This window comes from Oncorhynchus gorbuscha, linkage group LG06 (assembly GCF_021184085.1).
Source record: "Oncorhynchus gorbuscha isolate QuinsamMale2020 ecotype Even-year linkage group LG06, OgorEven_v1.0, whole genome shotgun sequence".
Classification (NCBI taxonomy): domain Eukaryota; kingdom Metazoa; phylum Chordata; class Actinopteri; order Salmoniformes; family Salmonidae; genus Oncorhynchus; species Oncorhynchus gorbuscha.
Window position 1 is genome coordinate 3,817,083 of NC_060178.1, and position 14,515 is coordinate 3,831,597.

Sequence of the window (14,515 nt, forward strand, 5' to 3'; positions counted from 1 at the left end):
ATCCATTGTGTCTATCAACAGCCTCCATACCAATCCATTGTGTCTATCTACAGCCTTCATACCAATCCATTGTGTCTATCTACAGCCTTCATACCAATCCATTGTGTCTATCAACAGCCTCCATACCAATCCATTGTGTCTATCTACAGCCTTCATACCAATCCATTGTGTCTATCTACAGCCTCCATACCAATCCATTGTGTCTATCTACAGCCTTCATACCAATCCATTGTGTCTATCAACAGCCTTCATACCAATCCATTGTGTCTATCTACAGCCTTCATACCAATCCATTGTGTCTATCAACAGCCTTCATACCAATCCATTGTGTCTATCAACAGCCTCCATACCAATCCATTGTGTCTATCAACAGCCTCCATACCAATCCATTGTGTCTATCAACAGCCTTCATACCAATCCATTGTGTCTATCAACAGCCTTCATACCAATCCATTGTGTCTATCTACAGCCTCCATACCAATCCCTTGTGTCTATCTACAGCCTTCATACCAATCCATTGTGTCTATCAACAGCCTTCATACCAATCCATTGTGTCTATCTACAGCCTTCATACCAATCTACCCTAGCCCCTGAGCACTACTGTAGATCTGACGATTGGATTGATGTAAACAATGTGGTCATAGCGCCACCTTGCCCTCTGATAGGCCAGCTGGAATTGTTTCCATATTGCTTACATCTAATTCAGCCCTCTCAGATCTAGTGCCTAGGGGGCAAGGAGCTAGGAGCTAAGGGTGGATATATGGGACTGAGGGGACTTACGTATCTGCTCATACTGTCCTTCTCGTCCACTTTGCGTTTCTTAGAGTCCAGACTGTAGTCGGAGGAGCTGTGTTTCTCACTGGCTGTTCTCAGGCTGTCGGTCGGGGAAACGTTATTCTGGAAGAAATAATATATATATATATATATAAAACATATAGCACATACATAACATAACATTGTTTTAGTATGGTCAGGGTATGAGTTGGGGTGGGTTGTCTATGTTTGTTTTTCTATGATTTGGTATGTCTGTGTGTTTGGCCTGGTATGGTTCTCAATCAGAGGCAGCTGTCAATCGTTGTCCCTGATTGAGAACCATATTTAGGTAGGCTGTTTTCTATTGTGTTTTGTGGGTGATTGTTTTCTGTTGCGTGTCTGCACCAGCCAGAACTGTTTCGGTCGTTTCTCTTTGTAATTTTGTTACTTCCGTGTTCATCTAATAAGAATGGACACACACGATGCTGCAAATTGGTCCGATCTATCTTACTCCTCATCAGAGGAAGACGAAAACCCACTATCGTTCTGCACCTGGTAGTTAACCCACTTGGGTGCCGAAGACGTCGATGTCGATTATGGCAGCACCCCTGCACTTCTCTGATTCAGAGGGGTTGGGTTCAATTTCGGGAAGACACATTTCAGTTCAATGCATTCAGTTTGTCATGACGTTGCGCTCTTTGGGAACAGCAAGCCTCATCCCTGTCTCCTACACCCAGGCTGCTGTGGTCAGAGAGAGGTCACAAATTCCTGGAGGAGATGATCTCCTCATGGCCACAGTATAGAGACAGAGTGAGTTTTCATAGAGAACAAAGGAATTTCTTCCACCTCACAGAACTTGAGGTCCGAACAACGTTTATGTTCTGGAGAAGGTAGAAAAGATTGGTGAAGAATCCAGCTGCGAACTGGTCCGTTTGGTATTTGTGAAGAATCCAGCTACGAACTGGTCCGTTTGGTATTTGTGAAGAATCCAGCTACGAACTGGTCCGTTTGGTATTTGTGAAGAATCCAGCTACGAACTGGTCCGTTTGGTATTTGTGAAGAATCCAGCTACGAACTGGTCCGTTTGGTATTTGTGAAGAATCCAGCTACGAACTGGTCCGTTTGGTATTTGTGAAGAATCCAGCTACGAACTGGTCCGTTTGGTATTTGTGAAGAATCCAGCTACGAACTGGTCCGTTTGGTATTGGTGAAGAATCCAACTACGAACTGGCCCGTTTGGTATTGGTGAAGAATCCAGCTACGAACTGATCCGTGTCACAACTTGAGAAGCTCATGGGAGACGGTGTGGCTACATTACCATAACGCTGTTTATATAATAGCCTCAGATATGAGGTTTACATCTAATTGTTGTATAAGATGAATGAGTGAGGATGATACTGTTTGTAAAATGGTATAATGTGATTTTGGACTGTTTAATGAAGGAAACTCCAATTCCCTTTTGAGTTTAACTAAATCAGAGGACCGCACCTGAGCCAGTTAGAGTCGGGCATTCTGGGACAGCCCCTTTTCAGCAACTCCTGAATAAAACCCAACTTTGAGAATTTCTCAACAGACCATGTTTCCCTCAATCACGGGAGGACAAAGTTTGTAGACCATTGCTGAATTTTTTAACCACGTGGTTAAACTCTTAGACTATCGATACCGACAGAATAAGAACAAGTCTTTGATACTAATTACTAGTCTGCAGCTAGGAATTCGGTATCATTGAACGCGAAGACAGACAACCGCCGAAACATACATTCTATAATGAAATGAATGAATGTCACTCTGAACTATCCATTCTAACCATGACAGAGAGGATGGACAAACTCTCCAACAGAAACAAACTTTTCAACAGAGATGCCGACGACACACTGAGCGTAAACATATGTATTGATTGCAATTATTCCCGAATGAGTGAGTGTTCATGTGCAAAGGATTAGCATTTCAATTGTTATTATTATCATCTGTGTGTTTCTTATCTCAGTCGACCCCCACTTCCCTTTTGTACACCAAGCCGCGATGCCGGTTTATCCCACTAGGGAAACTCCGTTATCATTTCCCTGTAATTATCTACTGTTTGTTTATGCATTTCTGTGAATGACTTAGTTAGTAAATAAATGATTTTAAGACAATTGATGTATGGATGACTCATAGTGAAGACTGGGTTCGTGCAGATAACCAACAATTTACCATGTTTGGAATGAGACTAACGTGAGGTAAAATAAATAATTCATTAATCAGAAGACTAATTGATCAGATATCAAAAATATCTGAAAAGTTATATTAGGAAAATTATAACTTGGTAATCTGAATATTTTTCCTTGGTGCCCCGACTTCCTAGTTAATTACAGTTACATGATTAATTAGTTAATCACGAAATGCTAATTACAGAGTTATTTGATAAAGATTAATCTTCAGTTTAATGATGCCAAAGACATGACAAGTTGTACAATTGACTAGGTGCCCCCACCCTTTCCTACAGCAGAGCTTTCATTACAAATAAAGAAAAGACTCGTTATCTGGTTCCTCTATATTATAATATATTCGATATATATCCCTTTAAAGCCCAATGTGGTCTCTCTCTCTCTCTCTCTCTCTCTCTCTCTCTCTCTCTCTCTCTCTCTCTCTCTCTCTCTCTCTCTCTCTCTCTCTCTCTCTCTCTCTCTCTCTCTCTCTCTCTCTCTCTCTCTCTCTCTCTCTCTCTCTCTCTCTCTCTCTCTCTCTCTCTCTCTCTCTCTCTCTCGACAAGAGTGAGGGAGGGAAGCTTCTGAAAACAAGCTGCCTTTAGTCTGGGATTGGAACAGAATGTAATTGAACCAGAATGACTATCTATAACAAAGAGTTAATAATTCACAAAACCATAATACTACAGGGATATCCCACGGCCTGCACGGCCTGCAGAGTAAGCAGCTCGAGTTGGACACAACTGAATAACATTCCGGGTTAAAGTTTCAGATTGGCACAATATCATGCGTACAACATCTTGTATTACTGAGAGTCTGGACGTTTGTTATCGTTTCTAAAAGCACATTACTTAGGGTGTTTTTTGGCACTTCAGTTGATGTTTTATTTGAGCTGCAGAACACGGGGATGAGGGGAAAACTTCTCCTTTAAGGTCTGCCACTTCTCCTTTAAGGTCTGCCACTTCTCCTTTAAGGTCTGCCACTTCTCCTTTAAGGTCTACCACTCCTCCTTTAAGGTCTACCACTCCTCCTTTAAGGTCTGCCACTTCTCCTTTAAGGTCTGCCACTTCTCCTTTAAGGTCTGCCACTTCTCCTTTAAGGTCTGCCACTTCTCCTTTAAGGTCTACCACTTCTCCTTTAAGGTCTGCCACTCCTCCTTTAAGGTCTGCCACTTCTCCTTTAAGGTCTACCACTTCTCCTTTAAGGTCTGCCACTTCTCCTTTAAGGTCTGCCACTTTTCTCCTTTAAGGTCTGCCACTTTAAGGTCTCTTCTTTAAGGTCTGCCACTTCTCCTTTAAGGTCTGCCACTTCTCCTTTAAGGTCTGCCACTTCTCCTTTAAGGTCTGCCACTTCTCCTTTAAGGTCTACCACTTCTCCTTTAAGGTCTACCACTTCTCCTTTAAGGTCTACCACTTCTCCTTTAAGGTCTGCCACTTCTCCTTTAAGGTCTGCCACTTCTCCTTTAAGGTCTGCCACTTCTCCTTTAAGGTCTGCCACTTCTCCTTTAAGGTCTACCACTTCTCCTTTAAGGAATGATGTAACGATTTTAGTTCCAGTTTCAACTGACAGACATGTCACCCATTGAGCATGTTTGGGATGCTCTGGGATCGACATGTACGACACCGTGTTACAGTTCCCGCCAATATCCAGCAACTTCCCAAAGCCATTGAAGAGGAGTGGGACAACATTCCACAGCCATTGAAGAGGAGTGGGACAACATTCCACAGCCATTGAAGAGGAGTGGGACAACATTCCACAGCCATTGAAGAGGAGTGGGACAACATTCCACAGCCATTGAAGAGGAGTGGGACAACATTCCACAGCCATTGAAGAGGAGTGGGACAACATTCCACAGCCATTGAAGAGGAGTGGGACAACATTCCACAGCCATTGAAGAGGAGTGGGACAACATTCCACAGCCATTGAAGAGGAGTGGGACAACATTCCACAGACCACAATCAGCAGCCTGATCAACTCTATGTGAAGGAGATGTGTGGTGCTGCATAAGGCAAATGGTGGTCACACCAGATACTGACTGGTTCTATGATCCACACCAGATACTGACTGGTTTTCTGATCCACACCAGATACTGACTGGTTTTCTGATCCACACCAGATACTGACTGGTTTTCTGATCCACACCAGATACTGACTGGTTTTCTGATCCACACCAGATACTGACTGGTTTTCTGATCCACACCAGATACTGACTGGTTTTCTGATCCACACCAGATACTGACTGGTTTTCTGATCCACACCAGATACTGACTGGTTTTCTGATCCACACCAGATACTGACTGGTTTTCTGATCCACACCAGATACTGACTGGTTTTCTGATCCACTCCCCTACCTTTTATTTTTAAGGTATATCTGCATATCTGTATTCCCAGTCGTGTGAAATTGATTTCCTTATACGAACTGTAACTCAGTGAAATCTTTTGAAATTGTTTCATGTTGTGTTTATATTTTTGTTCAGTGTTCGATTCAATGAAAATAGTAAATACTATGCATACTCATTATCTTGTAGTACAAAAAAAAAAAAAAAAAAGAGATTGAATTTGGCAAAACTCACCGTGCTCTCTGATTATAGGAAATGGCCACAGCCAGGAGAGATGGCAATCAGTGATGACCAGCCAAGAAAAGAAAAACAAGTCAGTTGGCATATCAAAACAAGATTTGACTGCAGGGCAGAACTCCTTTATCAGAATAGCTGTTCTAGCCAATCACAGCCTGAGAACGTACCAGCTCATTACCCAGAGAGAATGTATAAAGGCTGTGCTTTCCTCTTAACGAGCTCGTGAGGAGTAAATATTTATTCTGTAAATAATACTCATCACTTAGGCAACTTCATTCTGTAAATAATACTCATCACTTAGGCAACTTCATTCTGTAAATAATACTCATCACTTAGGCAACTTCATTCTGTAAATAATACTCATCACTTAGGCAACTTCATTCTGTAAATAATACTCCTCACTTAGGCAACTATACTACTCATCACTTAGGCAACTATACTACTCATCACTTAGGAAACTTCATTCTGTAAATAATACTCATCACTTAGGCAACTTCATTCTGTAAATAATACTCCTCACTTAGGCAACTATACTACTCATCACTTAGGCAACTATACTACTCATCACTTAGGCAACTTCATTCTGTAAATAATACTCATCACTTAGGCAACTTCATTCAGTAAATAATACTCCTCACTTAGGCAACTATACTACTCATCACTTAGGCAACTATACTACTCATCACTTAGGAAACTTCATTCTGTAAATAATACTCATCACTTAGGCAACTTCATTCAGTAAATAATACTCATCACTTAGGCAATTTCATTCTGTAAATAATACTCCTCACTTAGGCAACTTCATTCTGTAAATAATACTCATCACTTAGGCAACTTCATTCTGTAAATAATACTCCTCACTTAGGCAACTATACTACTCATCACTTAGGCAACTATACTACTCATCACTTAGGAAACTTCATTCTGTAAATAATACTCATCACTTAGGCAACTTCATTCTGTAAATAATACTCATCACTTAGGCAACTTCATTCTGTAAATAATACTCCTCACTTAGGCAACTTCATTCTGTAAATAATACTCATCACTTAGGCAACTTCATTCTGTAAATAATACTCCTCACTTAGGCAACTTCATTCTGTAAATAATACTCCTCACTTAGGCAACTTCATTCTGTAAATAATACTCCTCACTTAGGCCACTATACTACTCATCACTTAGGCAACTATACTACTCATCACTTAGGAAACTTCATTCTGTAAATAATACTCATCACTTAGGCAACTATACTACTCATCACTCAGGCAACTCCTGATACAGAAGTAGTACGGCTTCTAGAAGACTCCTGATACAGAAGTAGTAAGGCTTCTAGAACACTCCTGATTCAGAAGTAGGAAGGCTTCTAGAAGACTCCTGATACAGAAGTAGTAAGGCTTCTAGAAGACTCCTGATACAGAAGTAGTAAGGCTTCTAGAAGAGTCCTGATTCAGAAGTAGTAAGGCTTCTAGAAGACTCCTGATACAGAAGTAGATTCTAGAAGACTCCTGATACAGTAGTAATGCTTCTAGAAGACTCCTGATACAGAAGTAGTAAGGCTTTTAGAAGACTCCTGATACAGAAGTAGTAAGGCTTCTAGAAGACTCCTGATTCAGAAGTAGATTCTAGAAGACTCCTGATACAGTAGTAATGCTGCTAGAAGACTCCTGATACAGAAGTAGTAAGGCTTTTAGAAGACTCCTGATACAGAAGTAGTAATGCTTCTAGAAGACTCCTTTCATCACCTCTGTGTTCCACGTCGTGATGATTCTTCTCATCCTTAACAGGGAGGTTAGCCTGGCTCCCCAGAGCTCCCAGGGCCAGCAGCCCAGACCCTGGGATTATCCCAGGAGGCTGGAGCCCGGAGGGGTGTGCGGCCAGGAGGGGAGGACCACCGTGGGCTGCATGGGACAGATGCTGAGCCTGGAGCTGTTGCTGCTGTAGATGGGGGGGGGGGGGGGGCAGAGACGGAGCAAGAAGAGGACAAGTGGGTCGGAGGGCAAGAGAAGAGAGAGACGCCGTCCACTAACCACTAACCCATAGATCTACAGGATCTCTGTAACACAATCTGCTGTAGGTTTCCCCAGAAGATACATTACTAAAGTAGTATATATATATATATATATATATATATTTTTTTTTTTTGCAAAGATCTAGACTCAAGTCACTCTTAAAAGAGGCAAAGTTCTTCAAGTTACGACTTGAATCCATTCAGTCATAGAACACGATCAAACATAGTTTATTAAAAATAATTGTTTTTACTTTGTGGCCGGCTGTTGGTCTAGTTTGCGGTGATAATATAGTAATTTACCTACGACAGGCTTAAGGTAAAACATAACTATGTTTAACCAAATGTACTTTAGAAACCCCAGCCACTAAACACACAGGCTGATCACTTAAACCGGGACTATTTGACCAGCACGGACAGATATTAACACACTAACAGGTACTGCCCACACTAACAGGTACTGCCCACACTAACAGGTACTGTTCACACTAACAGGTACTGCCCACACTAACAGGTACTGCCCACACTAACAGGTACTGCCCACACTAACAGGTACTGCCCACACTAACAGGTACTGCCCCACACACTAACTAACAGGTACTGCCCACACTAACAGGTACTGCCCACACTAACAGGTACTGCCCACACTAACAGGTACTGCCCACACTAACAGGTACTGCCCACACTAACAGGCCCACACTGCCCACACTAACAGGTACTGCCCACACTAACAGGTACTGCCCACACTAACAGGTACTGCCCACACTAACAGGTACTGCCCACACTAACAGGTACTGCCCACACTAACAGGTACTGCCCACACTAACAGGTACTGCCCACACTAACAGGTACTGCCCACACTAACAGGTACTGCCCACACTAACAGGTACTGCCCACACTAACAGGTACTGCCCACACTAACAGGTACTGCCCACACTAACAGGTACTGCCCACACTAACAGGTACTGCCCACACTAACAGGTACTGCCCACACTAACAGGTACTGCCCACACTAACAGGTACTGCCCACACTAACAGGTACTGCAACACACTAACAGGTACTGCCCACACTAACAGGTACTGCCACACCACTGCCCACACTAACAGGTACTGCCCACACTAACAGGTACTGCCCACACTAACAGGTACTGCTATACACTAACAGGTACTGCCCACACTAACAGGTACTGCCCACACTAACAGGTACTGCCCACACTAACAGGTACTGCCCACACTAACAGGTACTGCCCAGACTAACAGGTACTGCCACACTAACACACACTAACAGGTACTGCCCACACTAACAGGTACTGCCCACACTAACAGGTACCACACTAACAGGTACTGCCCACACTAACAGGTACTGCCCACACTAACAGGTACTGCCCACACTAACACTAACTGCCCACACTAACAGGTACTGCCCACACTAACAGGTACTGCCCACACTAACAGGTACTGCCCACACTAACAGGTACTGCTGCCCCACACTAACAGGTACTGCCCACACTAACAGGTACTGCCCACACTAACAGGTACTGCCCACACTAACAGGTACTGCCCACACTAACAGGTACTGCTACACACTAACAGGTACTGCCCACACTAACAGGTACTGCCCACACTAACAGGTACTGCCCACACTAACAGGTACTGCCCACACTAACAGGTACTGCCCACACTAACAGGTACTGCCCACACTAACAGGTACTACTGCCCACACTAACAGGTACTGCCCACACTAACAGGTACTGCCCACACTAACAGGTACTGCCCACACTAACAGGTACTGCCCACACTAACAGGTACTGCCCACACTAACAGGTACTGCCCACACTAACAGGTACTGCCCACACTAACAGGTACTGCCCACACTAACAGGTACTGCCCAGACTAACAGGTACTGCCCACACTAACAGGTACTGCCCACACTAACAGGTACTGCTATACACTAACAGGTACTGCCCACACTAACAGGTACTGCCCACACTAACAGGTACTGCCCACACTAACAGGTACTGCCCACACTAACAGGTACTGCCCACACTAACAGGTACTGCCCACACTAACAGGTACTGCCCACACTAACAGGTACTGCCCACACTAACAGGTACTGCCCACTGTACCTAACAGGTACTGCCCACACTAACAGGTACTGCCCACACTAACAGGTACTGCACTAACAGGTACTGCCCACACACTAACAGGTACTGCCCACACTAACAGGTACTGCCCACACTAACAGGTACTGCCCACACTAACAGGTACTGCCCACACTAACAGGTACTGCCCACACTAACAGGTACTGCCCACACTAACAGGTACTGCCCACACTAACAGGTACTGCCCACACTAACAGGTACTGCCCACACTAACAGGTACTGCTACACACTAACAGGTACTGCCCACACTAACAGGTACTGCCCACACTAACAGGTACTGCTACACACTAACAGTACTGTACTGCCCACACTAACAGGTACTGCCCACACTAACAGGTACACTAACAGGTACTGCCCACACTAACAGGTACTGCCCAACTAACAGGTACTGCCCACACTAACAGGTACTGCCCACACTAACAGGTACTGCCCACACTAACAGGTACTGCCCACACTAACAGGTACTGCCCACACTAACAGGTACTGCCCACACTAACAGGTACTGCCCACACTAACAGGTACTGCCCACACTAACAGGTACTGCCCACACTAACAGGTACTGCCCACACTAACAGGTACTGCCCACACTAACAGGTACTGCCCACACTAACAGGTACTGCCCACACTAACAGGTACTGCCCACACTAACAGGTACTGCCCACACTAACAGGTACTGCCCACACTAACAGGTACTGCCCACACTAACAGGTACTGCCCACACTAACAGGTACTGCCCACACTAACAGGTACTGCCCACACTAACAGGTACTGCAACACACTAACAGGTACTGCCCACACTAACAGGTACTGCCCACACTAACAGGTACTGCCCACACTAACAGGTACTGCCCACACTAACAGGTACTGCCCACACTAACAGGTACTGCTATACACTAACAGGTACTGCCCACACTAACAGGTACTGCCCACACACTAACAGGTACTGCCCACACTAACAGGTACTGCCCACACTAACAGGTACTGCCCACACTAACAGGTACTGCCCACACTAACAGGTACTGCCCACACTAACAGGTACTGCAACACACTAACAGGTACTGCCCACACTAACAGGTACTGCCCACACTAACAGGTACTGCCCACACTAACAGGTACTGCTATACACTAACAGGTACTGCCCACACTAACAGGTACTGCCCACACTAACAGGTACTGCCCACACTAACAGGTACTGCCCAGACTAACAGGTACTGCCCAGACTAACAGGTACTGCCCACACACTAACAGGTACTGCCCACACTAACAGGTACTGCCCAAACTAACAGGTACTGCCCACACTAACAGGTACTGCCCACACTAACAGGTACTGCCCACACTAACAGGTACTGCCCACACTAACAGGTACTGCCCACACTAACAGGTACTGCCCACACTAACAGGTACTGCCCAGACTAACAGGTACTGCCCACACTAACAGGTACTGCCCACACACTAACAGGTACTGCCCACACTAACAGGTACTGCCCAGACTAACAGGTACTGCCCACACTAACAGGTACTGCCCACACTAACAGGTACTGCCCACACTAACAGGTACTGCCCACACACTAACAGGTACTGCCCACACTAACAGGTACTGCCCACACTAACAGGTACTGCCCACACTAACAGGTACTGCCCACACTAACAGGTACTGCTATACACTAACAGGTACTGCTATACACTAACAGGTACTGCCCACACTAACAGGTACTGCCCACACTAACAGGTACTGCCCACACTAACAGGTACTGCCCACACTAACAGGTACTGCCCACACTAACAGGTACTGCCCACACTAACAGGTACTGCCCACACTAACAGGTACTGCCCACACTAACAGGTACTGCCCACACTAACAGGTACTGCCCACACTAACAGGTACTGCCCACACTAACAGGTACTGCCCACACTAACAGGTACTGCCCACACTAACAGGTACTGCCCACACTAACAGGTACTGCCCACACTAACAGGTACTGCCCACACTAACAGGTACTGCCCACACTAACAGGTACTGCCCACACTAACAGGTACTGCCCACACTAACAGGTACTGCCCACACTAACAGGTACTGCCCACACTAACAGGTACTGCCCACACTAACAGGTACTGCCCACACTAACAGGTACTGCCCACACTAACAGGTACTGCTATACACTAACAGGTACTGCCCACACTAACAGGTACTGCCCACACTAACAGGTACTGCCCACACTAACAGGTACTGCCCACACTAACAGGTACTGCCCACACTAACAGGTACTGCTATACACTAACAGGTACTGCCCACACTAACAGGTACTGCTACACACTAACAGGTACTGCCCACACTAACAGGTACTGCCCACACTAACAGGTACTGCCCACACTAACAGGTACTGCCCACACTAACAGGTACTGCCCACACTAACAGGTACTGCCCACACTAACAGGTACTGCCCACACTAACAGGTACTGCCCACACTAACAGGTACTGCCCACACTAACAGGTACTGCTATACACTAACAGGTACTGCCCACACTAACAGGTACTGCTATACACTAACAGGTACTGCCCACACTAACAGGTACTGCACACACTAACAGGTACTGCCCACACTAACAGGTACTGCCCACACTAACAGGTACTGCCCACACTAACAGGTACTGCCCACACTAACAGGTACTGCCCACACTAACAGGTACTGCCCACACTAACAGGTACTGCCCACACTAACAGGTACTGCAACAGACAGCCCTGTCTGACACATCCTCTGCACTGTCAGGTGAACTGCAGTACTGATACAACAACCACAATAAACAACCTTCACCATCTATATTACTAAATGTGTGATTAATATGATATATTACTAAATGTGTGATTAATATGATATATTACTAAATGTGTGATTAATATGATATATTACTAAATGTGTGATTAATATGATATATTACTAAATGTGTGATTAATATGATATATTACTAAATGTGTGATTAATATGATATATTACTAAATGTGTGATTAATAAATGATATATTACTAAATGTGTGATTAATATGATATATTACTAAATGTGTGATTAATATGATATATTACTAAATGTGTGATTAATATGATATATTACTAAATGTGTGATTAATATGATATATTACTAAATGTGTGATTAATATGATATATTACTAAATGTGTGATTAATATGATATATTACTAAATGTGTGATTAATATGATATATTACTAAATGTGTGATTAATATGATATATTACTAAATGTGTGATTAATATGATATATTACTAAATGTGTGATTAATATGATATATTACTAAATGTGTGATTAATATGATATATTACTAAATGTGTGATTAATATGATATATTACTAAATGTGATTAATATGATTAATAAATGATTAATATATATTACTAAATGTGTGATTAATATGATATATTACTAAATGTGTGATTAATATGATATATTACTAAATGTGTGATTAATATGATATATTACTAAATGTGTGATTAATATGATATATTACTAAATGTGTGATTAATATGATATATTACTAAATGTGTGATTAATATGATATATTACTAAATGTGTGATTAATATGATATATTACTAAATGTGTGATTAATATGATATATTACTAAATGTGTGATTAATATGATATATTACTAAATGTGTGATTAATATGATATATTACTAAATGTGTGATTAATATGATATATTACTAAATGTGTGATTAATATGATATATTACTAAATGTGTGATTAATATTACTCTGTGATCATGTGTAATTCACCGTGTCTGCTAATTGGTGAAACTGTTGTCAGGCCAGCAGCTGGACACAGGTACTTTTAGACTAGACTGTTAGGGTAGTGGGTGGTCAGTACAGTAGTCACGTTAATGCAGATTTGTCCTAGCTGATGTTTATTAAATGAAGATTTAAAAATAATAATAATAATTTAAAAGAAGTAGGTTTACACACGGTGAGGGCCAGATTGGGAAGCCCACGTACCCCGATGGTGGCATTGAGCTCAGTCATGGTGACCTGTTTAGCTCGGTCTACTGCCTGGGCTACCTGCTGTTGGTGCTATAAGGGAGGGGGGTTGGGGGAGAGAAACAGAGGAACAGTTAGCACACTTCATTTATATAGACAGCTCTAGGATTGTGAAATTCCCTGCTTTTCCCAGAAAATGTCATTCTTACTCCCATCCGAGAATTTTACAACCTTACAGTTGTAAACAACAAACAGAGTTGACCAATCATGGGTCTCATCTTCCCCACACACAATAACACAGTTTACATTCACAACAACACATTTTACATTCACAACAACACACTTTACAATCACATTAACACACTTTACAATCACATTAACACACTTTACAATCACATTAACACACTTTACAATCACATTAACACACTTTACAATCACAATAACACACATTACAATCACATTAACACACTTTACAATCACATTAACACACTTTACAATCACATTAACACACTTTACAACAATCACAATAACACACTTTACAACAATCACAATAACACACTTTACAATCACATTAACACACTTTACAATCACAACAACACACTTTACATTACAATCACAACAACACACTTTACATTACAATCACAACAACACACTTTACAATTACATTAACACACTTTACAATGTAAGTCGCTCTGGATAAGAGCGTCTGCTAAATTACTTAAATGTAATGTAAATGTACAATCACATTAACACACTTTACATTCACATTAACACACTTTACAATCACAACAACACACTTTACAATCACAACAACACACTTTACAATCACAACAACACACTTTACAATCACCACAA

At 42.7% G+C, this 14,515-nt stretch overlaps 1 protein-coding gene across 3 annotated transcripts in view; it reads right to left on the bottom strand.

The window, feature by feature from the left end:
• LOC124037440 (transducin-like enhancer protein 3-B) overlaps nucleotides 1-14,515 on the bottom strand; it is a 90,577-nt gene that overhangs the window by 21,495 nt on the left and 54,567 nt on the right. For 2 of the 3 annotated variants that reach the window (XM_046352137.1, XM_046352139.1), the window contains 4 exons: nucleotides 13,649-13,753; nucleotides 7,257-7,449; nucleotides 5,512-5,519; nucleotides 781-897 (listed from right to left, as the gene is read on the bottom strand). In XM_046352137.1, the coding sequence (XP_046208093.1) occupies nucleotides 781-897; nucleotides 5,512-5,519; nucleotides 7,257-7,449; nucleotides 13,649-13,753 (423 nt within the window). The remainder of the gene's footprint in view (nucleotides 1-780; nucleotides 898-5,511; nucleotides 5,520-7,256; nucleotides 7,450-13,648; nucleotides 13,754-14,515) is intronic. The other variant, XM_046352138.1, reaches the window with a different exon arrangement.